The sequence below is a fragment of the Bubalus kerabau genome, chromosome 4 (genome assembly GCF_029407905.1).
Source record: "Bubalus kerabau isolate K-KA32 ecotype Philippines breed swamp buffalo chromosome 4, PCC_UOA_SB_1v2, whole genome shotgun sequence".
Classification (NCBI taxonomy): domain Eukaryota; kingdom Metazoa; phylum Chordata; class Mammalia; order Artiodactyla; family Bovidae; genus Bubalus; species Bubalus kerabau.
The window spans coordinates 17,570,751-17,597,063 of NC_073627.1; the positions used below are offsets into that span (position 1 = coordinate 17,570,751).

At 38.1% G+C, this 26,313-nt stretch overlaps 1 protein-coding gene across 1 annotated transcript in view; it reads right to left on the reverse strand.

The window, feature by feature from the left end:
- The window catches only part of EFCAB13 (EF-hand calcium binding domain 13), a 239,483-nt gene that overhangs the window by 14,313 nt on the left and 198,857 nt on the right, over positions 1–26,313 (reverse strand). The window contains exons 44-46 of the mRNA XM_055579601.1: positions 25,766–25,879; positions 7,512–7,619; positions 6,591–6,644 (exon numbers count right to left, since the gene is read on the reverse strand). Coding sequence (XP_055435576.1) covers positions 6,591–6,644; positions 7,512–7,619; positions 25,766–25,879 — 276 coding nt within the window. The remainder of the gene's footprint in view (positions 1–6,590; positions 6,645–7,511; positions 7,620–25,765; positions 25,880–26,313) is intronic.

The window sequence follows — 26,313 nt, forward strand, 5'->3', positions numbered from 1 at the left end:
AGCCACCAGGGAAGTGCAATCTGGGAAGCCCCAAATAAACTATACTGCAATAAAAAATTTTTTTTAATCTATATGTGGAACAATTCTCACTGAAAGCTAACTGAAAACTGGCAGAAAGACTCTTGTACAGCCATGGTTGTAAGAAAGACCCACATGCAATCAGGTAAGAAGAGAAGAAGAGTGATCAGATCAGGACCTGTGCGCCTGGGAGGGAACTCAGAGGAAAAAGGGAGAATACACGGACAAAGACCCACCTTGGTGGGTGTGTGGCAAGACACACAGATTGGGAGCCCCAGCCCTGTGTTCCTAAACATGGGAGGTAGTTGGAGGACAGCTGGGACTAACAGAAGGGCTATAGGAAGCCTGGACTCTGCTCATGAGGAGCAAGCACACACACAATGCCTTGCCTCCTAGTCAGGGGGAAGAGGGCAGTTAGAAGACTACTCTAGTGCTTGCTGGGTTTCCCTTGGTGTGCACACCAGCATGAACTGAGTGAACACTCCAATCTGCGTGGTCTATGTTGCAGCATGGCACAGGATTTAGGGCTGCCATGCCTGGGGAGAAAACTTAACTGTGTCACACACTGGTGACCTAGGGTACAGCCTGGGTTGGTTGGCAGTGACCATTGTTGGCACTTACTCAAGCAGCACATCTGAGGCAGCATAGAACTCTGATGGTAGTTGCTCCACCATAGCTCACACACTAATATATGCTGAGAGTCCATATGAGCCTGCCTACCTTGTGGTGCATACCCACAAGAGGCAGGGGGAGTGGCGACTGGGAGCAGTGATCAGCTGAGAGACAAAGGGGAATTGTACACAGGTTGTGTCTGAACAGAACAAATGAAACAACTGTCGGCTCCTGCATAGGCAGCTCACTGGAGAAAACTTGGATCTCTGTCTTCAGCGTACATGAGCTGAGAGCATGCAAGGATCCCTTTGCTTCAGCAGTACCCCTTTTGCCGCAAGAGTTCCAGTACTGGGAGAAGTAAAAGCATTCACTTAGAACCAACCGTCAGGGCTTTTAGCTCCAGCATTTTGGGATCAGACTCCAATCCCAATAAGGCTATGAAGGACCACTGAATAGAGAGGAGTTTTCACTTCACACCTAGCTCCAGCTCTACCCATTCCATCTCCATGCATCCCCTCATCAAGGTGATAGCTGCTAGCACACCCTGAGGAAAGACCTGACTTTGCATCCATGTCAAATCCAGCTCTCCTACCAAATGCATTGGGAACATGCAGTCTGTATAGGGACACTCCCAAATAGGACACCACTTAGAGACCTCAACAGACAACTGTTTCACCTAAATTCATAGACATAGAGAAAGTTAAGCAAAATAAAAAGGCAGAGGAAGTGGTCTCAATTGAAAGAGCAGGGGGAAATTCTTGAGAAAATAATGAAACAGACATAAATAATTTACTAGATAAAGAATTCAAAGATTTTGTAATAAAAATGTTAACCAAATTAGAGGTTCATGACATTGTACAGGAGACAGGAATCAAGATCATCCCCCAGAAAAAGAAATGCAAAAAAGCAAAATGGCTGTCTGAGGAGCCCTTACAAATAGCTGTGAAAAGAAGAGAAGTGAAAAGCAAAGGAGAAAAGGAAAGATATACCCATTTAAATACAGAGTTCCAAAGAATAGCAAGGAGAGATAAGAAAGCCTTCCTCAGCTATCAATGCAAAGAAATAGAGGAAAACAATAGAAAAGGAAAGACTGGAGATCTTATCCAGAAAATTAGAGCTACCAGTGGAATATTTCATGCAAAGATGGGCTCAATAAAGGACTGAAATGGTAGGGACTTAACAGAAGCAGAAGATATTAAGAAGATGTGGCAAGACTACACAGAAGAACGGTACAAAAAAGATCTTAACGACCCAGATAATCACGATGGTGTGATCACTCACCTCGAGCCAGACATCCTGGAATGTGAAGTCAAGTGGGCCTTAGAAAGCATCACTACAAACAAAACTAGTGGAGGTGATGGAATTCCAGTGGAGCTAATTCAAATTCTGAAAGATGATGTTGTGAAAGTGCTGCACTCAATATGCCAGCAAATATGGAAAATTCAGTAGTGGCCACAGGACTGGAAGAGGTCAGTTTTCATTTCAATCCCAAAGAAAGGCAATGCCAAAGAATGCTCAAAGTACCGCACAATTGCACTCATCTCACACGCTAGTAAAGTAATGCTCAAAATTCTCCAAGCCAGGCTTCAACAGTCTGTGAACCGTGAACTTCCAGATGTTCAAGGTGGTTTTAGAAAAGGCAGAGGAACCAGAGATCAAATTGCCAACACTCTCTGGATCATCAAAAAAGCAAGAGAGTTCCAGAAAAACATCTATTTCTGCTTTATTGACTATGCCAAAGCCTTTGACTGTGTGGATCACAATAAACTGTGGAAAATTCTGAAAGAGATGGGAATACCAGACCACCTGACCTGCCTCTTGAGAAATTTGTATTCAGGTCAGGAAGCAACAGTTAGAACTGGACATGGAACAACAAACTGGTTCCAAATACAAAAAGGAGTACGTCAAGGCTGTATATTGTCACCCTGCTTATTTAACTTATATGCCTGGAAAATCCCATGGATGGAGGAGCCTGGTAGGCTGCAGTCCATGGGGTCTCTAAGAGTTGAACACGACTGAGCGACTTCCCTTTCACTTTTCACTTTCATGCATTGGAGAAGGAAATGGCAACCCACTCTAGTGTTCTTGCCTAGAGAATCCCAGGGACGGCGGAGCCTCGTGGGCTGCCGTCTATGGGGTCGCACAGAGTTGGACACGACTGAAGCGACTTAGCAGCAATAGCAGCAGAGTACATCATAAGAAATGCTGGGCTGGAGGAAGCACAAGCTGGAATCAAGATTGCTGGGAGAAATATCAATAACCTCAGATATGCAGATGACACCACCCTTATGGCAGAAAGTGTAGAAGAACTAAAGAGCCTCTTGATGAAAGTGAAAGAGGAGAGTGGAAAAGTTGGCTTAAAGCTCAACATTCAGAAAACTAAGATCACGGCATCCGGTCCCATCATTTCGTGGCAAATAGATGGGGAAATGGTGGCAGACTTTATTTTTCTGGGCTCCAAAATCACTGCAGATGGTGATTGCAGCCATGAAATCAAAAAACGCTTACTCCTTGGAAGGAAAGTTATGACCAACCTAGACAGCATATTAAAAAGCAGAGACATTACTTTGCCAACAGAGGTCCATCTAGTCAAAGCTATGGTTTTTCCAGTGGTCATATATGGATGTGAGAGTTAGACTATAAAGAGGTCTGAGCACAGAAGAATTGATGCTTTTGAACTGTGGTGTTGGAGAAGACTCTTGAATCCCTTGGACTGCAAGGAGATCCAACCAGTCCATCCTAAGGGAAATCGGTCCTGAGTGTTCATTGGAAGGACTATGTTGAAGCTGAAACTCCAATAGTTTGGCCACATGATGCAAAGAGCTGACTCATTTGAAAAGACCCTGATGTTGGGAAAGATTGAAGGCAGGAGGAGAAGGAGATGACAGAGGATGAGATGGTTGGATGGCATCACCGGCTCAATGGACATGAGTTTGGGTAAACTCCGGGAGTTGGTGATGGACAGGGAGGTCTGGCGTGTTGCGCTTCATGGGGTCACAAAGAGTCAGACACAACTGAGCGACTGAACTGAACTGAACCAAATTAGAGAAAAGAACAGATAAAAGAAAATTCCACCAAATTTTAACAAGAAACTAGAAAATATAAAAAGATCTACTCAGAAATGAGAAGTAGTTGAAGTAAAAGACACTAAAAGGGTTGAATAGCAGACTAAATGAAACCGAAAAATGCATAAGTGAACTGGAAGATAGACTAATGGAAATCATCCATTCAGAACAGTGAAAAGAAAAACAATTTTTAAAAAATGAAAATCATTTAAGAGATTTCTGGGATAACATTAAGCATACCAACATTCACATTATAGGGGTCCCAGGAGGAGAAGAGAGAGAAAGAAGGGGATCAAAGATGTATTTGAGTAAATCATGGTTGAAAACTTTCCAAACTCAAAGAAGGAAACAGATATCCAGATATAGGAAGGACAGAGGGTCCCAAATGAGAAGAACCCAAACAGACCCACACCAAGACCCACATACCATTTTATTGTAATTAAAATGGGAAAAGTTAAATATAAAAATACAAATTTAAAGGCAGCAAATTTATATTAAAAAACAGAGAGAAAGAGACAAATAAAGGGAATCTCCATAAGGCTATCAGCTAATTTTCTCTGCAGAAACTTAGGAGGCCAGAAAGGAGTGACATGCTGTATTCAAAACGCCAAAAGGGAAATCCTGTGACCTACAGTAGTCTACCCAGAAAAATTATCACTTAGAATAGAAGGAGAGGTTAAGAACTTCTAAGTCAAGGAAAAACTAAAAGGGTTTATCAATACTAAGACTACTCTACAAGAAACATAAAAGGGCCTCACCTAAGTGGAAAGAAGGCAAATATATAGTGAAGACTGAGGATCTACCACTTAAATAAACCAGTGTGTAGATTTAAAGACAAAAAATTATAAAAGCAACTGTGAGTACAATAAACAATTGAGGTATAAGCATGAAGATGTAAAATGTGACATCAAATACACAAAATGTGGGAGAGAAGAGTTAAAAATGTAGATTTTTTTTAAAAAATGTGTTTGAACCTAAATGATAACCAATTGAAAACAAGTAATTGTACATGGTTACAGGTCACCATATATGAACCCCATGGCAACCACAAAGGCATACAGTAGACATAAAAAATTAAAATGAAAGGCCACAAGGACACCACTAAAGAAAATCATCAAGGAATTCCCTGGTGGTTCAGTGGCTAAAACTCCATGCTTATAATACAGAGGACTCTGGTTTGAGCCCTGGTCAGGGAACTAGATCCCACAAGTCATAACTAAGAGTTTGCATGCCTCAACTAAAGATCTCGCATGCTGCAAAAAAGATTAAAGATCCTGTGTGCCACAACTAAGATCTGGTGTGGTCAAATAAATAAATAAATAAATATTTTTTTAAAAAGAAACACTAATGAAACCATGGGCTGTTCAAAAGTATATAATTAAAAAAAGAAATCAAATCACAAAGGAAGAAACAATGAAAAAGAAATGAACAGAGAACTACATGACAACTGGAAAAGCAAGTAATAAAATGGTAATAAGCACATAGTTATCAACATTACTTCAAATGTCAATTGACTAATGTTCCAATCAAAAGACTTAGAGTGGTTGATTAGATTAAAAGCTCAACATCATTGTATATGATGCTTACAAGATACTCACTTCAGAGCTAATGACACACAGACTGAATGTGAGGGTATGGAAAGAGATATTTCATGCAAATGGAAATGAAAAAAAAAGCCAGGGTAGCAATACTCATATCAGACAAATTAGCCTTTAAAACAAAGTCTATAATAAAAGACAAAGGAGGACATCATATAATGATAAAAGGATCAATACAAGTAAAGGATATTATACTTGTTAACATATATACACCCAATACAGGAGAACCAAAATACATAAAGCAAATGCCAAAAGACATAAAGGGAGAAATTGACAATAATAAATAATACTAGGGGACTTTAATGCCCACTTACATCAATAGACTGATCACCCAGACAGAAAATCAATAAAGAAACAGTGGCCTTAAATGACATATACAAATAAAGGCACATGAAAAGATATTCAACATCACTATATTAGAGAAATGCAAGTCAAAGTCACAGTGAGATCACCTATACCTGTCAGAATGACTATCATCAAAAAGTCTACAAATAATATATTGGAGAGGACATAGAGAAAATGAAACACTTGTTCACTGTTGATGAGAATACAAATTGGTACCGACAGTTTGAAAAATGATATGGAGGTTCCTAAAAAAAAAACTGAATATAGAACTATCATAATATCCAGCAATTCCACTCCTGGATATACATCTGGAAAAATCTGAAAAGTGTTCATAGCAGCATTATTTACAACAGCCAAGATATGGAAGTAACCCAAATGTCCATCAATAGAGGAACAGATAAAAAAATATGTGGTACATATACAATGGAGTATTTCAGCCATAAAAAGAATAAAAGTCTACCATGTGTAGCAATGTAGACGAACCTAGAGAATATTATGCTTAGTGAAATAAGGAAAGACAAATACTGTATGATATCACTTATAAGTGAAATCTAGAAAATAAAACAAATGTATACAGCAAAACAGAAACAGACTCACAGATCTAGAAAGCAAACTAGTCGGTATCAGTAGGGAGACGGAATGGGGGAAGGTCATAACAGGGTTATGGAATTAATAAATATGAACTACTATGTATAAAGTAGACAAGCAACAAGGATATATTTTACAGCAAGGGAATTATAGCCATTATTTTGTAATGACTTTTAATGAATCTATACAGTATGCCTGAAACTAATATTAAAAATATGCCAGAAAATAGGTGAATTGCTAGCAATTAGTATAACATTTAACAAATAAAGAGATCAGTGCCACAACTAACATGGCAATTAAGAGATAGTGGTGAAATATAATTATAGTAAATTTAAATATCTTAGATTTATTATTTGTCACCTACCTGTAGTGGCTTTTACTCCATCCATCACCTCCTTCAGATCAACTTTCCCATTAGCTACAAGAAAAAGCTCAATGAAGATAATGTCACAAGTTCAGAAAACAAACTCAAGACGTATATTTTGTGGAAATGATTCCATTAAAAACATTTTTAACTAAGACCATTTATTAAATGCTTGGATCTCAGGGAATTAAGGTGACTTTCATTAATACAGAGGTGTCATATTTCAGCATCTGGGTCAGGAAAAGTATACTTTTCCTCGTGTTTTGGAAGCCATTATACGTTGAAGATACCATTCGAGTTGGCCCAGTATTCTGGTAACTTTACTTCATGTATGAACATACAGTTGAGGAAGGGATCTCTAAGCTAGTCCGGTATGTCCTAAGATTGCTTCCTGCAGGAGGTAGTGCATTAACTAGATTAATGTATTAGTCAGGCTGCGTCAGAAATACAGATAGAAAGGGCTTCACATGCAGGAGAGACTGAGAGAAGATAAAAGTCTAGAGGTATGTCCTGTGCGTGAAAGCACCAGTAGCTCAACATGGTCTGAAGAGGAAACAAATGAGAGAAGATACCAAAGAGGCAGATGGACTGAGGAGGCCTCATGCACTACGAGGAGAATCTTTGAATTTATTTTAGAATGAATTTCGGGAGACAGAGGGATGAACAAAGGAATGGGCCTGCTGATTTCTCTCTATGTAATTTTTCATATCCTTATTATTTTTGCTTTCTTATAGATGTATTAGAGCTTTGACAGCACCCTCTGCAATTCTTGGTATGGAGAGGGAAAATAGATGCTGATGTTGGATGAACTGTAATACAGATCCAAGATTTATTCTGACTTTAATACTGGAATCCTTTCCAACCTTTCTAACATGTCGATTAAATTTATTTTTTAAGAACCAGAAGTAAAACAGTGCTCACGATCAATTTGTAGGTCTTCTGACAGCTTTGCAAGTTCCTCTTCTGTGAGGGCAATTCCAAATCTTTCTAGAGTATTGTCCAGGTTATTTATATGAACCTTCCCCGCTTCTGAAAGAGACAATGTAGGAACAAGAAAAAAGTGTATAATACCAAGATTTTCCATGAGTAATATTATTATTAGTATCTTTATTGACCATAGTGATTTCAATTTAGCTAAGAAGGCAATGGCACCCCACTCCAGTACTCTTGCTTGGAAAATCCTGTGGACGGAGAAGCCTGGTAGGCTGCAGTCCATGGGGTCACGAAGAGTTGGACACGACTGAGAGACTTCACTTCCACTTTTCACTTTCATGTATTGGAGAAGGAAATGGCAACCCACTCCAGTGTTCTTGCCTGGAGAATCCCAGGAACGGGGGAGCCTGGTGGGCTGCCGTCTGTGGGGTCGCACAGAGTCGGACACGACTGAAGCGACTTAGCAGCAGCAGCAGCAAGTTGAGACTACATTTCTAAGAATTTCCTTCCCTGTATGGCTTTACTTATTAATTTATAATTTATGGTTTTTTAAAAAATACTTTATTTTTTTAGAGCAGTTTCAGGTTTACAACAAAACTTTGAAAAGAAGGTACAGAGATTCCCATATACCCCCTACCCCGACACATGCACAGCCTCCTCCATTAACAACATCATTCACCAGAGTGGTACTTTTTTTTTTTTAACTAAGGATGAACCTACACTGACACATCATGATGATCCAAACTCCATAGTTTACCTTAGGATTCCCTCTTGATGTCATATATTCCATTGGTTTGGACAAAGTTATAATATATTATATCCATCATTATAATATTATATAGAGTATTTTAACCACCCTAAAAATCCTCTGTGTACTTTCTAGTCATCTCTCCTCCTCCCTCTCTTTCTGGCAAATATTGATCTTTATATTGTTTCCATGGTTTTGCTTTTCTCCAAATATCACAGAGTTGGAATCATACAGCATATAGCCTTTTCAGATTGACTTCTTTCACTTAGTAATATGCACTGAAGATTCCCCCATGTCCTTTCATTGTGTAATAGCTCATTTCCTTTTAGTGCTGAAAAATATTTCATTATCTAGATGTACCTGATGCTGGGAAAGATTGAAGGCAGGAGGAGAAGGGGATGACAGAGGATGAGATGATTGGATGGCATCACCAACTCAATGGACATGAGTTTGAGTAAACTCTGGGAGTTGGTGATGGACAGGGAGGCCTGGAGTGCTGTAGTCCATGGGGTTGCAAACAGCTGGACATGACTGAGCGATTGAACGGTAACTGTAACCACAGTTTACTTATCCATTATCTACTGAAGTACATTTTGGTTGCTTCTAAATTTTGGCAATATGAATAAAGTGGCTTTCATCTCTGTTGTTTTCATCTCTGTTGGATAAATACCAAGGAACATGATTGCTGGGTTGTATGGTAAGAGTATGTTTAGTTTTGTAAGAAACCACCAAACTGTCTTCCAAAGTGGCCGTACCATTTTGCATTCCTACCAGCAGTGTTTGAGAATTCCTGCTTCTCCACATCCTTGCCAGTATTTGGTTTTGCCAGTCCTGTATGGTTTTGAGGTAGAGGTGGCCATGGAGAAACTTGCATGATATTTCGGAAGCAAAAGTGAAGCAGTAGCCACTGCATACTGAAAGGTCATGTAGAGGGCCAGGCACCACCACAGCTTGCCATTTTGTCTTTGTCCATCTACAGGTTTGTTCACCTTTGTTGGCCTGAAGCAGCTGGGCTTGCAGCTCTCCCAGTTCCTGCCAAATCTCCTCCTTTTGCTTCTCTGAGTCCTGGGTCAGCCATGCATGCAGTTTCATGGCAAAGGGTGCAAGTTTCTTTTGTAAAAACTGTTGTTGGAGTTGGAAGTGGGAAAAGATAGATAGGGACCCCAGGCTGTCTCTGTGAATTCATTTATCCTCACTCTTGTCCACTTTGTGTCCAGTTTTTCCTCCAAATTTCTGGTTCTGCTGATCTCCAGGGACTTTAGACTTGCCACTACACACAGAGGCAGCTACCTGTACAGACTCTTCTAATGAATGAATTTCTCCTGAAGCCAGCCATAAAGGCTGAAAGAAGTTATGCTTTTTTTTTAAATGTGAAGACAGCAACCCGAGTCTTCAAAGAACATGAAAAATCAAAGAAACACATCACTAAAGGAACACAATAATTTTTCAGTAGCCAATCCTAAAGAAATGAACATCTGTGATCTATCCAATAAGATTTCAAAATAGTTGTTTTAAGGAAGCTTAGTAAGTTATAAGAAAACACAGAAAGATAAGTCACTGACATCAGGAAAACAATAAAAAGCAAAACAAGAGGCTTAATAGTGATCAGTTCAGTTCAGTTGCTCAGTTGTGTCCGACTCTTCGCGACCCCATGAATCGCAGCATGCCAGGCCTCCCTGTCCATCACCAACTCCCGGAGTTCACCCAGACTCACGTCCATCGAGTCAGTGATGCCATCCAGCCATCTCATCCTCTGTCGTCCCCTTCTCCTCCTGCCCCCAATCCCTCCCAGCATCAGAGTCTTTTCCAATGAGTCAACTCTTCACATGAGGTGGGCAAAGTACTGGAGTTTCAGCTTCAGCATCATTCGCTTCAAAGAAATCCCAGGGCTGATGTCCTTCAGAATGGACTGGTTGGATCTCCTTGCAGTCCAAGGGACTCTCAAGAGTCTTCTCCAACACCACAGTTCAAAACCATCAATTCTTTGGCGCACAGCCTCCTTCACAGTCCAACTCTCACATCCATACATGACCACAGGAAAAAACATATCCTTGACTAGATGGACCTTTGTTGGCAAAGTAATGTCTCTGCTTTTGAATATGCTATCTAGGTTGGTCATAACTTTCCTTCCAAGGAGTAAGTGTCTTTTAATTTCATGGCTGCAGTCACCATCTGCAGTGATTTTGGAGCCCCCAAAAATAAAGTCTGACACTGTTTCCACTGTAGATATTATGAAAAAGAACCAAACAGAAAATCTGGACCTGAAGAATACAGTGAACAAAATGAAAAAATGTAATAGATCAGCAGAAGCCTGATCAAGCAGAAGAGAGAACCTATGAAGTATTAATAGAAGATAGGTCATTTGAAATTATCCAGTTAAAGGAGAAAAAAGAATAAAAAAGAATGAAGAAAACCTACACGAACTATGAGATACCGCTAAAAAAGACAATCTGTGCAATACTGGAAACCCATAAGTAGAGAGGGAGAAAGGGGTAGAAAGCTCATTTCAAGAAGTAAAGACTGAGAGGTTCCCAAATCTGGGGAGAGATTTGGACATTCAAGTTCATTCATGAACCCTCACCCCCTCCAATTTTTACACCAAATCAATATTCTCAAGATGCAATGAAAAGACTGTCTAAAATCAAAGACAGAGAAACTCTGGGGATAGAATATACAGCAAAGTGACTATATTTAACAGTATTGGACGGATGATATACACAAAAGTTGCTAAGAGAGTAGATCTTAAAAGTTCTCACTAGGACTTCCCTGGTGGTCCATTGTTTAAGAATCCACCTGCCAATGCAGGGGATACAGGTTCAATCTCTGGTTCAGGAACATTTCACATGTCATGAGGCAACTAAGCCCATGCACCACAACTGCTGAAGCCCACACTCCACAGCAAGAGAAGTCACCACAATGAGAAGCCATACACAGCAATTAGAGAGTAGTCCCCACTCGCTGCAACTAGAGAAGCCCCACATGTAGCAAGAAAGACCCAGCACAGGAAAAGATAAATAAATAAAAATTTTTAACGGTTAAAAAAAAGTTCTCATCAAAAAAATTATGTGAGGTGATGGCATTTTGCAATATGTAAGTGTATCAAATTGTTACATGTCAACTATATATCAGTGAAGTTGAAAAGAATATCCTATTGCCAATTGACTATGGAAGAATATATTTATATTTAATGAATAATATATTCTATGTTATAATTTTACCTAATTTTTATCACCTTCATGAGGACTAGAAAGAAAACCTCAACATAAAAGTTATATCAATAATATGAATTTTACTTATAGTTCTGTAATATTTGAAACCCATATATATTGTGATGTAAAGAAATTCAGAAGTACCATTATCTAAAAAGCCTGCCTTTTTCTATTCAAAATGTGGAAGGACTGTCTGTTACTGACTATAATATAGGTAGAGAACATAAAGACATACAAACAGAGTGCAATATTTTCATGTTGATTTTGATAACTGGCTGCTTACATGCTGCATCCACATTTACAGCTTCTTGATTACTGTCAGGGTAGATTACCATTCCTAAGGTTCCTTTTCCTAGGACCTTTTGTGCCAACAGTGCTTATGCCTAAATTCTCCCAGTATCTAGCCATAGTACCCCCAAACTTGCTTACCATCAACAGGGAGATTCTGAGTCAGATCCTTAAGTTCCTCATCTGTAAGCTTGATTCCCATATTGTCCAGTATAGTACTCAAGCTGTTGACACTGACTTTCTTACCTAAGGAAAGAGACAGTCCCTGAAGAAAATTACATAACTCCCCAAACGTAAATCTTCTGGAGACACATACCATGTTGTGAATTTCATGAACACTATATGTCAGTGCTCACAAAGATGGCATATAATTTCAAGGAGGTCATATATTCTTTAAAGCCTACTCACAGACTCCCCTTTGTATATGTGGGCATGTGTGCTCAGTTGCTTCAGTTGTGTCTGACTCTTTGTGACCCCATGGACTGTGGCCTGCAGACTCCTCTGTCCATGGGATTCTCCAAGCAAGAATACTGGAGTGGGTTGCCATGCCCTCCTCCAGGGGATCTTCCCAACCCAGGGATCGAATTCAAGTTTCTTATGTCTCCTGCATTGGGAGGTAGATTCTTTACCACTAGTGCCACCTGGGGAGCAGCCCCCCTTCATATCTACTAGGGTTAAGAATGTTTATTTTAAAATGTGAAAAAGAAAAACCCTCAACAATTTTGGTAAAGAGACTAAGGACTTTATGCCTATAAAGAAAATCGACTATGAAATTAGAATTAGGGTTACTACCTTGAGACTTGTCTTGGGGACCAGCCCATATAATACGAAGTTTCAAATAGCATTGAATAAATGCTAAGAGAATTCTAGCTCTGGAGGCAAACATTCTTTACTTCTGAACACCATGATTTGATGATTCAGCTCTTAGTTTAGTTTTTTACTGTGGCTGATTAAAATCCCTGAATAACCGTTAATCTTTGTTGCTATTTTTTTCTATGCAAATGTGAAATTTGATATCTCTTTTCTTGAAAGTTTGGAAAAATCTTCAAAAAGTGGAAGACTTTCTAGATATAAAGTAGATCAGCTGCTAAACTGAAGCTAGATCTTCAATGGAAGCATAAATTTGCAATCAGTATATATGAGAGATGGAAGCCCTCACTAATTTAATGTCTTGGAAACTATAATTATGAGGATCCCCCATTTGTCTTCATTCTCATTATACTTCTCAATTACCTTTAAGAGACTTCACAGCTTCTAGCAACCTGTTTTGAAAGACCTTGTTATCATCTGTAAGAAAAGGTAGAATTTAAGTCACCTCTCAGGGAAAACTGGCTTTTCAGGATTTTTAGTAAAAATTTCTACTATAAAAAAATTTTAGAGAAAACTGGGGATGTTTAGCACAATAGGCACTCTACAATGTGCACATCCCTTCCCCCCAATCCTGCCTTTATTCATGTCTAAACTATCAACCTTTTTCTTCTGTCCACAAATGCTAGATTAATCACTTCTTTTTCCTCTTGATAAGATGATTCATCAAAATACAGGTTTTGTTTCCCATGAGTCATCATAATTAGGATGTTGCTTCCCAATCTAAAAGTAAAATTGCATGTATAGGGATTCACTTCAGGTATAAATGGACACTAAAATATTTTTTTGAGATTGACTTTCTATTTTCTGAAGCTTAGGAAAAAGAAGGATTTTAGAGGGTCTCACAGATAGAGAAGCTAAAGCTCTTTTTGATTATACTGATATTTGTAATGTTTACCATCAAATGACAGAATTTTCACCAATTCCTTGTATTCTCTATTTTTGAGCTCAATCCCCATGTTTTCCAGGACAAGTTTCATATCATTGATATCAACTTTTCCTCCTTAATAAAAAATATTAAAATAACGGCACACATGGAATATAAGTGCAATCAAATGATTACAAATAATGAAACTAATTTATGATGCCAGTACAGTATGAGTATGGGTTGGGGGAGTAACAGTCACTAAGCTCTGACCAAGTGCACAGAGATAACGTTGCTCATAGAAACACAATTTGTTCTCTAAGACTGATACAAGAGGGCACTCTTAATGGTGGCCATGAAAACACGCCTTTAGGACTTCCAACTGCAGAGAACATAATTGACCCAAGGGCCCCAGCTGCTGCTTTGGAATTCATCCCTGTTTTTGTACTAAGGCCATGCCTCCAACAGGTTTCTCTTACCCAGTGATTGAATGCTGCACTCAGGGAGGCCTATTCCTGGGGGAGAGGGGACTGACTTTGGCCACAGGATTCCTTGAAGACTTTGCAGACCTTCCTTAGATTGAATGGCAATATAGGATGCTTCCACTCAGCTTTTTCTTCCTTTCTCTCTTTAGGTGTCACATTTGCATTACAGTCTGAGAGCCTCTAGGCTTTTTAGGTCACCTCCCTATTGCTCTTACACAGGCTTTCCCCCTAATAATGTCCATTAATGTTTAATTCTGCCTTGGCTTTTGCTTTCTTGGGAGGCCTGTACTAACACATTCAAAAGGACAACAACAATAAATGGATATTATATCCCTCTTGTCAATTAGGAAACTGTATATGGCTTATCCTAACAATTCTATCAATATGTACAACCTATCATCTTTCTTTTGGAAAGTTACCAGGGTCTTTTCTAAAGATCCATTTCACTTTTTATTATAGATTTTGGTGTCTCAAAATAAGAGAAATGAAATGTATAGTGGAAAATACATAAGAAAATACTCCTGGACATACAAACATTAAATAGAAGTTAAGTGACAGAATTATCATATAGTTAATTAAGGTCTGAAGAAAATGCAATTACTATAAAAATTAGGATGCTAGGTTTATACTAACTTCTCCCTCACCTGCAAGAGCTTTGACTCCATCCATCACCTTAGCCAGATCAATTTTTCCATAAGCTATAAGGAAAAGGGCCAGTTGAGACATGTAATCAATGTCAAGAGCTCAGAAGAACATAAAAAGGATGGATACTGATAGGAAATTTCAGATAAATTCCATTGATACCAAAATCTTACCCAGACTTTTATTAAATCTCTGAATTTCAAGGGTTTTGCTGATCTCTCTATTTTTAAAAATTAATTTATTTGGAGGCTAATTACTTTACAATATTGTAGTGGTTTTTGTCATCATCGACATGAATCAGCCAGAGGCGCACATGTGTTCCCCATCCAGAAGTCCCCTCCCACCTCCCTCCCCATCCCATCCCCCAGGGTCATCCCAGTGCACCAGCCCTGAGCACCCTGTCTCATGCATCGAACCTGGACTGGTGATCTCTATATTTTTAAAAAGATGTGTACTGGGGTTTGCACAAGGAAAAAGGTACATTTTCCAGTGTTTTTGGACCATTGATGTTGGTCAGCTGTTTGGTAATACTTACTCCAGGTCTGCTGTCAGCTATTTGTGCCATAACTCAGACAGGAGCACTAGTGCAAACTAGGTAGTTAAATGAATGCCTCCCTGGGGCATGCAGTGCCTGAGAGAGTTAAAATATAAGCCTTTGAGGGGTTATAAATTCAGGAATGATCTGGACCAACTTGCATTTTATTTTTCTTTAACTTGAATTTATAATTACTTTACTACAAATTACATTTATATTGAAACAGAGATAAAAGTGGTATCATCAGGGTTTCCCTGGTGGCTCAGTGGTAAAGAATCCACCTGCCAATACAGGAGACAGGAAGATCCCACATGCCACAGAACAACTAAGCTGATGTGCCCTAACCATTGAGCCTGTGTTCTAGAGCCCAGGAGCCACAATTACTGAGCCCACATGCTGCAACTACTGAAGCCCATATGCCCTAGAACCTGTGCTCTGCAACAAGACAAGCCACTGCAATGAGAAGCACGCATACCACAACTAGAGAGCAGCTCCTGCTTTCAGCAACTAGAGAAAAGCCCACGCAACAATGAAGATCCAGCACAACCAAAAATAAAATAAGTAAAATTATTTTTTAAAGTGATGTCATCAATATGGCGAGTAAGATAGGTTAACCCCAGCTTCAGTTCCCCTCACAAGACCAACTTGCAAATATACATAGACAAGACACTTTTGTGAAAATCCCAGAATACATTGGTGAGGCTAAAGCACCTCCCTGGACCACAGAGATCAAAAAGGACCGCATTAGAGGTTGAAAGGATTAGCTGCATTCTGACACTGTTGCTCCTCTCCTAGGTTGGCAGAGAACTACACCGAGAGGGCCGCCAGTGCTTATGGTTTCTCCAGCAGGAAGAAGAGAGCCCAGGGTGGAAATCTAACTCCCCCATCATTGTGGTTTGCTTGCTGGGAGGTCCATGTGGGTCTCGTCTCACAGGTATTGTGGGGAGAATCTGTCGGATTTGATCACTGGAGATCAAATTGAGCTGGAGAAGAGGAGCAGGGAACTCAGATCTTGGCAGACTGTGTTTCTCCTAGCAGTGGTGCCTAGGAAAATACCCTAGCAGAGGCTTTGCCCATCTGCAGAGCCAGGCTGGTTGGACCCTCTGGATAGGGAACTCAGTGTACAATTCTGCCAAGCTGTTCTGCCACTCTATTCATGCAGGGAAGCTAATTATTAATAGAAGTCCTAACTACTGCTGAATATAGCCCCCAGCTTTCCCCAACCAAGAAGCCTAACTAAAGCACCCAGGAAGCTGAGTCCCCATCCTATGTTCCCACTCATAGTAGCACTTGAGCAGAGAACCCAGCGAGTGTCTATCACCATCTTCAGAGCCCAGTTAGTAGCCCCATCTGATCAGGGAGCTCAGGGCAAATTCTGCATGTTTGGGTCCCTAGTCAATAAGCCATGCTGACCCTGGAGTCTGCTGCAACCTTACCCAGTCAGGGAAGCACATTCATGCCCCCCACCCCCACCTACTGTTGAGTTATCCCTCAGTCCTGCAAAATCAAAAAGCCTACTGAGAGCTTCTGGGAGACTGTAGACCACCCTACAGCCCTGCCTGCAGCAGTGCCCAAGCAGAAAGCCCAACAGTAGCTCTGCCACGTGCAGAGCTGAACTGGTGACACTGTCTGGCCAGGAAGACTGATGAGCAGTCCTACCTGATTTGAGCACCCAGTCAATGAGTTGTACCAGTGATGGAACCTACCTACAGCCCCAGACCCAGGATGGGAAGCCAATTCAAGGTCCGGACTAGGGCTGTATATAGCTTCTGGACCCATCTGATCAGGAAGCATAACAAGAACACCAGGGAAATTGCACAGTCAAATCTAAAGACTGACTTAAAATGCCACCTGAGTGTAGCCAAAAAATTGGACAGTTTAAGAGAAATGGATAAATTCCTAGAAACATACAACCTACTAAGATAGAAACATGAAGAAACAGAAAATCTGAACAGACCAAAACAAGAAAGGATACTGAGTCAGGAATCAAAATCCTCCCAAGAAAAGCCCTAGGCCAGTGGTTTCCCTGGCAAATTTGACCAAACATTTAAAAAAAAGTATTAACACCAATCCTTCTCCAAATCTTATTAAAAAATGGAGATGTGAACATTCCAAAACTCATTTTATGAGGTTAACATTGCCCTGATATAAAAGCTATATAAGGGTACTACAAGAAGAGAAAACTATAGGGTAATGTACCTAATGAATATAGATGCAAAATTTTTCAACAGAATTCCAACAAACCAAATTCAACACTAAAGGAATTATATACCATGATCAAGTGGCATTCATCCCTCATATGCAAGGTTGGTTCAACATATGCAAGGCAATAAACACAACATTAACAGAATAAGAAATAAAAATCACATTATTGTCTCAATAGATGCAGAGAAAGTATTTCACAAAATTCAGCACTCATTCATAGTAGAAACAGTCAATAAACCTGGCATAGAAGGAACTTAATATAATAAAGGTTATATATGACAAGCCCATAGTTAAATCATATTCAGTGGTGAAAGACTGAAAGTTTTTCCTCTAAGATCAGGAATAAAACAAGGGTGGCCACTCTCATCAGTTCTATTCAACATAGTACTGAAAGTCTTAGGCAGAGCAAATAGGCAAGGAAAAAAAAAAAGGCATCAGAATCAGAAAGAAAAAAGTTGTCTCTATGAATAATTATATATATATATATATATAATCCTGAAGACTCTGCTAAAAATGTTAATTTTTATAAACAAATTCACTAAAGATGCAGAATACAAAAATCAACATATGAAAAGCAGTAGTGTTCCTATACACTAACAATGAATTACTGGAAAAAGAAATAAAGAAGGCAACTCCATTGATAACAGCAACACAAACAATAAAATACTTAGGAATAAATTTAGAGGAGACAGAAATAAATGGAGACATCATACATTCATGGATTAGAAGAATTAATAATGTCAGAATTTCCATACTACCCAAAGTCATCTAGAGATTCAATGCAATCTCTACCAAAGTTCCAATGTCATTTTACAAATGCATAAAACAAAATCCTAAAATTCATTTGGAACCACAAAAGATCATCAATAGCTAAAGCATCCTGAGAAAGAAGAACAAAGCTGGAGGCATCACATGACCTGATTTCCAACTATGTAACAAAGCTATAATAATCAAAACAGTATTGCACTGGCATAGAAACACATGCTTAGACCAAATCAAAGAGGATCAAAAGCCCAGATATAAACCCATGTAAATATATATGGACAACTAATATTTGACAAAGGAACCAAGAATACTCAATGGATAAAAGATAGTCCCTCTATTAAACAGTGCTGGGAAAACTGGATATTCACATGGAAAAGAATGAAACTAGACCTCATATCACTCACAAAATCAAGCTCAAAATGGAATACAGATGTAAATAAATGTACGACCTGAAACCATAAAACTCCCAAGGAAAACACAGAGAAAAATCTCATCAATATTGGCAATAATTTTAAACATAAGACCCTTAAAGCCTGAGAAACAGCATAAAAATAAGTAAGTGGGATTATATCAAACTAGAAAGCTTCTGCAACACAAAAGAAACAATCAACAAAGCAAGAAGGCAACCTAGGAAATGGAAGAAAATATTTACAAACCATAAGCCTGATAAGAGGTTAATAATCAAAATATGTAAAGAACTAATAAGCCTCAATAGCAAAGAAATCAAATAATATATTTAAAAGTGGGTAAAGGACCTGAACATTTTTTCCAAAGGTGATATTCATATGGCTAACAGGTACATGAAAAGGTGCTCAGTATCACTAATCATCAATTGCACTCATCTCACACGCTAGTAAAGTGATGCTCAAAATTCTCCAAGCCAGGCTTCAGCAATATGTGAACCGTGAACTTCCTGATGTTCAAGCTGGTTTTAGAAAAGGAAGAGGAACCAGAGATCAACTTGCCAACATCCACTGGATCATGGAAAAAGCAAGAGAGTTCCAGAAAAACATCTATTTCTGCTTTCTTGACTATGCCAAAGCCTTTGACTGTGTGGATCACAATAAACTGTGGAAAATTCTGAAAGAGATGGGAATACCAGACCACCTGATCTGCCTCTTGAGAAATCTGTATGCAGGTCAGGAAGCAACAGTTAGAACTGGACATGGAACAACAGACTGGTTCCAAATAGGAAAAGGAGTACATCAAGGCTGTATATTGTCACCCTGTTTATTTAACTTATATGCAGAGTACATCATGAGAAACGCTGGACTGGAAGAAACACAAGCTGGAATCAAGATTGCCGGGAGAAATATCAATAACCTCAGATATGCAGATGACACCACCCTTATGGCAGAAAGTGAAGAGAAACTCAAAAGCCTCTTGATGAAAGTGAAAGAGGAGAGTGAAAAAGTTGGCTTAAAGCTCAACATTCAGAAAACGAAGATCATGGCATCCGGTCCCATCACTTCATGGGAAATAGATGGGGAAACAGTGGAAACAGTGGCAGACTTTATTTTTCTGGGCTCCAAAATCACTGCAGATGGTGACTACAGCCATGAAATTAAAAGACGCTTACTCCTTGGAAGGAAAGTTATGACCAACCTAGATAGCATATTCAAAAGCAGAGACATTACTTTGCCAACAAAGGTTCATCTAGTCAAGGCTATGGTTTTTCCTGTGGTCATGTATGGATGTGAGAGTTGGACTGTGAAGAAGGCTGAGCGCCGAAGAATTGATGCTTTTGAACTGTGGTGTTGGAGAAGACTCTTGAGAGTCCCTTGGACTGCAAGGAGATCCAACCAGTCCATTCTGAAGGAGATCAGCCCTGGGATTTCTTTGGAAGGAATGATGCTAAAGCTGAAACGCCAGTACTTTGGCCCCCTCATGAGAAGAGTTGATTCATTGGAAAAGACTCTGATGCTGGGAGGGATTGGGGGCAGGAGGAGAAGGGGACGACAGAGGATGAGATGGCTGGATGGCATCACTGACTCGATGGACGTGAGTCTGAGTGAACTCTGGGAGTTGGTGATGGACAGGGAGGCCTGGCATGCTGTGATTCATGGGGTCGCAAAGAGTCAGACACAACTGAGCGACTGATCTGATCTGATCTGATCACTAATCATCAGAGAAATGCATATCAAAACCACAACGAGATGTCATTTCACACCTGTTAGAGTGGCCATCATGAAAAAGAGATAGCAAATACTGATGAGGATGTGGAGAAAAAGAACACTTATACATCGTTAGTGAAAGTGTAAATTGGTGCAGCCACTACAAGAAAAGAATATGGATATTTCTCAAAATAATGAAAAATAAAACTGTGATATTATATTATCCAGCAATTGCACTTTTGGATATATATTTGCATGAAAAAAATCACTATCTTGAAGAGACTTCTGTATTCCCATGTTCATTATAGCATAATTTACAATAGCAAAGGTATGGAAAACAGTCTAAGCATCCATCAAAAAATGAATGGGTAATAAAAATACACATACACACCCAGAGAGATACACAATGGGTTATTATTCAGCCATAAAAAGAAAAAATTTGCCATTTGCAACAATATAGATGGACTTTGAGAGCATTATGCTAAGTGAAATCAGTCAGACAGAGAAAGGTAAACACTTATGATCTCACTTATATGTGGAATCTAAAAAACAGTTCATAGAAACAGAGAACAGATTGGTGGTTACCGGCAGTAGGGGTTGGGGAAATGGATGAAAGTGGTCAAAAGGTATAAACTTTCAGTTAAAAGATAAATAATTTCTGGGGATATAATGTACAGCATGATGACTACAGTTAACAATACTGTGTTATATACTTTACAAGTTCCTAAGTAGATCTTAAGAGTTGTTATAGGTGATATATGTTAACTAAGCTTGTTGTGGTAATCATTTTGCAATACACATGTACATAAAATCACTATATTTAAACTTACAGGATGCTATATGTCAACTATATCTCAATAAAATTGGAAATAAGAAAGAGATAAAAATCAATGTATAGATACAAAATACACAAAACATCTACATTTCATCCTTACCCAATCTCTTACTCTTGGGTTCTGCCCCTCAACAGTAACCACTTTTTGCTATTTTTTTTCAGTTCTGGTTTTTTGCTTCATAATTCTAAATGATATGATTGTTCCTGTATTTCCTGAATAATCAATACTATAGAATGTCTATCAGTTGTTACAAAATACAACAATTTATTTCCTTTCCAATACTACTTTGTCCCTTAATCCCTTTTTCATATTTTTGGGGAATATTTTAATTTAAAAAAATTTATAGGTTTTTTAATAACTCTAAAATTTACTTATTCCTTTACTTCTCTGGTTCATTACCAAATACACCTATTTTTCTCTTTCTGCTTCTGGGCAACCTGTCTTGATTAAGAAAGTCTCCCTCAAACCAATATTTTAAAATATTCTCCTAATTTTTCCTAATATCGTATTTTACATTGAGAGTGTCAAATCACACAAAGTGGTTTTTTTCCTGCTTATATTGTAAGATAAGGGGACTTCTATATTTTTTAGATGGCAAGTACTATTTAAAAATCATTCTTTAATAAACATCATGTTATCCATTATACTAGATTTATTTTAAAACTGTTTAGTAGTCTATTTAAAGTCTACATATTTATCTATTACTTGCCAGTGAAATTTAGTTTTGGTTATGGTAGTTTTATAGTAACTGCTAATATCTGATAAGGCAAATCTTTCTAGTTTTCTTTCTCTTGACTTCTTGGATATAGTTGGGCATTTATTCTTCCATTTGTTCTTGAAAATCATTTTAAAAGTTCTTATAATAAAACTCTATTGGATCATATGGTAGTTCTATTTTTAGTATTTTGAGGAATCCTCATATTATTTTCCATGTTTTCCCTAGTAGCTCAGCTGGTAAAGAATGCACCTGCAATGCAGAAGACCCCGGCTCGATTCCTGGGTTGGGAAGATCCCCTGGAGAAGGGATAGGCTACCCACTCCAGTAATCTGACCTGGAGAATTTCATGGGGTAGCAAAGAGTCAGATATGACTGGAAGACTTCTGCTTTCATATTATTTTCCAAAGTGGCTGCACCAATTTACGTTCTCAACAACAGTGTTCTAGGTCTTCCTTTTCTCCACATTCTCATCAGTACTTATTTTAACTTTTTTTTTTTTTTTCCCAGTCATGCCATGCGGCATGCAGATCTTAGTTCCCTGATCAGGAATCAAACTCATGACCCTTGTAGTGGAAGCATGGGGTCTTACCCACTGATTGCCAGGGAAGTTCTATTTATTGTTTGCTGTGTTTTTGATGATAGCCATTCTGATAGGTGTGAAGCGATATCTCTTTGTGGTTTTGATTTGCATTTCCCTGATGCCTAGCAATGTTGAGCAGCTTTACGTGTGTTTTTGGCCATCTGCATGTCTTCTTTGGAAAAATGTCTATTCAGGTCTTCTGTTTGTTTTTAATCGAGTTTTTTTTTAATTGAGTTGTATGAGTTCTTTATACAAATGTGGATATTAACCTCTTATCAGATATATTATTTGCAAATGTCTTCTCTCATTCAGTAGAATGCCCTTTTGTTTTGTTGATGTTTTCCTTTTGCTGTGTAAAAGTGCCTAACTTTGATTAGGTTCCATTTGTTTATTTTTGCTTTTATTTTCCTTGCCTGAAGAGACTGATTCAAAAAAATATTATTAAGACATATCAAAGAATGCACTACTTAAGATGTTTTCTTTCAGGAGTTTTATGGTTTTCAGTCTTACTTGTAGGTCATAATTCATTTTGAGTTTATTTTGATACATGGTGGGAGAAAATGTCCTAACTTAATTCTTTTACATGTATCTGTCCAGTTTTCCTAACATCACTTATTGAAGAGACTATCTTTCCTCCATTGTATATCTTTATCTCCTTTGTGGTAGATTAATTAATTATATGCGTATGGATTTATTTCTGGTTCTCTATTCTGTTCCATAGATCTATGTGTCTGTTTTCATGCCAATACACCATACTGTTTTGATCACTCTAGCTTTATGGTATAGTGTGAAGTCAGGGATTGTGATAGCTCCCGCTTTGTTCTTTTCCCTCAAAATTGCTTTTGGTATTTGAGGTGTTTTGTGGTTCCATATGAATTTTAGAAATTTTTGCTCTAGTTCTGTGAAAATTGTCATGGGTACTTTGATAGGGATTACATTAAATTTGTAGATTGCTTTGAGTAGTATGGATATTCTTAACAATGTTAACTATTACATAATTCAGCAATTCCACTTCTAAGTATATACCTGCAGAAGACACTAATTAGAAAAACTGCATGCACCCCGATGTTCATAGCAGCATTATTTGCAATAGCCAAGATATGAAAGCAATCTACGTTTCCATCAACAGATGAATGGATAAAGAAGATGTAGTGTGCAGTGATAAGTCATTTTCATATCATGAACCTTAATATGATGCTACAAGAATAACACTCCATCTTTGTGGTGTTATTTTTGAAAATTTATATTCCCTGGTATAATTTTGAGAAAACATCAACTTCAAACTGAGGGATTTTCTATAAGATATATGACCAGTACTTTTCAAAATTGTCAAAGTCATGAAAGATTAAAAATTTGTCAGATTGAAGAGGATGAAGAAGACATGATGACTAAATGCAACATAGGACTTCAGCAGATAAAAGACATTAATGGAAAAACTAGGGACCCCTGAATAAAATCAGTAGCCTAATTAAAAAAAAAGAAGATATGTTGTGTATGTGTATGTATATACACACACATATATATACATACACAACACACACAATGGAATATTGATCAACCATAAAAAAGAATGAAGTTCTGCCATTTGCAATAATATGGATGGATGGGATGGTATTATTCTTAGTGAAGTCAGAGTGAGACAGACAAATACTGTATGTTTTTACTTAAATGCAGTATCTAAAAAATATAACAAACACGTTAATACAACAAAACAGAAACAGATTCACAGATACAGAGAACAAACTGTTACCAGTGGGGAGGGGTGGGAGGGCAGGACAAGAGAGAGGAAGGGGATTAAGAGACAAAACTATTAGGTGTAAAATAACAAAGCTATAAAGATATAATGTACATCACAGGGATTATAGCCAATATTTTATGATAAATTTAAATGGAGTATAATCTATCGAAATGTTGAATCACTATGTTGTATATCTTAAACTAACATAATATTGTGAATCAACTATACTTTGATAAAAAACCCCATTGGGATTTTATATAAAAATATAGGTATATAATATAGAAATATATACACACACAAAATATAAATGTGTATATATAATTTTAGAATAATTGATATCTTTATTTCAGTAAATCTTGAGACATTTTCCATCTCAGAGCAGTGGTTTATAATCCATTATTTTCCATCATTGAGGGGATATCCTCAGTGAAAAGAAAAGAAGGAAGGTGATCCAGTTTAATATCTTTGTCAGTTGGTTCTCTGGCTAATGATAAGGAAGAGTCTTTATGCTTGAAATGCCCTTAGCAGTATATCTTTGGCTAAGAATTAATCTGTAGCAAATAGCACCCATGAGCTGTAAGGCACGGTTCCCTGAATAATGTCACAAAGACTATACAACTTTCTGGAGATGCTTCATAATTTAAATGCTCCTACTGTGTGAGGTGATTTATAGAGACTTCATTTATTCTCAACCAGAACAACATGTCCAACATGGGAAGAAAGAAACTATGGAGTTTCCCTTGACATTTCAGACCTCTATTTTTTTTTTTAATAATGCTTTTATCCTAGACATCATTTGGTGAAGCTTGACACTAAGTAAGATCTCTGATTTATGTCAGTCTGATTTAACAATCTGAACCTGAGTGTTAGTTTACCATTCAAGAACACGAATTAACTTTTTATGTTCCTTATTAAGATTTTACTCTATACAGATCCTATTTCTTGTAAAATGCATTCTTAGATAGTTCATGGGTTTTGTTGAAGTTATAAATCAAGTACTTTTCCTATTTGGTCATTGTAAGCTTTGGGAAAGCCACTGAGGTTTGCATATTTATCTTGTATTTAGTTACCTGAACCAAAATGGCTTATCTAAGACACAATAGGGCTTCCCAGATGGTACCAGTGGTAAAGAAGCCGCCTGCCAAAGCAGGAGACATAAGAGACATGGGTTCGATCCCTGGGTCGGGAAGATCCCCTGGATGAGGAAATGGTAACCCACTTCAGTATCTTTGTCTGGAGAATCCCAAGGACAGAGGAGCCCAGCAGGCTACAGTCCATGGAGTTGCAAAGAGTTGGACACGCCTGAAGCGACTTCGCATGTATAAGACTCAGTAATTATAATAGATTTCTTTTAGTTTGTGTTCTGTGTTTCTTAGAGACACAATCCTATCATCTGAAACAAAACGTAATATTGTCTCTTTCTCAGTATTGTTTCATCCCATTTCCTCATTGAAGTAGCTGGAATCCTTAAAACAATGGTGAATGACAGTAACAATAGTTGGCATTTGTAGCTTTTTTTTTTCTTTTAAGTTTAGGGTACCTTAAGATTTTAAACTTTTATGTTATTACCAACTAAATCAAGTTTTAGAAATTCTCAGCTGTAAGACATGGAGAAAACTCCCTTTGGAGACTGACAATGCTACTTACTATTCATACCATCAACAGGTAGATTTTCATTTAGCTGTTCAAATTCTTTTTCAGTGAGTTTGATATCCATTTTTTCTAGAAGTGGTCTCAAGTTGCTGATGTCAACTTTTCCCCCTTAAGAAAGACAGAAAAGTAACATGAAAGCCACTGAATGATCTAAAACATGAAAAACACATTTGTCTTTAAATGTCTTTCATGAGTATGTATAAGTATTATAATAAAGAGACAACAAAAAATAAAATTTGCATATTTGTATTGTTATTGCCATTTCTGATAAGAAGACGATAGCTTCCATTTGACTTTTCCAAGAGTATAGAGAAAGTCAATAGGTACAAGAACATGGAACACATTTCCTTAAAACCTATACTGGTGACAAGTCTACATAGAGAAGACGTTCTCAAGAAGGTTATTGGGCCGAATGGTAACTGGACCTGGAGAATCCTCATCCATTACTCCCAGTAGTCCTGATTTACTGTACAAAGTAGTTTTATTTATTTTTTTGGATCAGACTCCAAAATTGGCTGTCATTGTTGCTGAACAACTTTTCT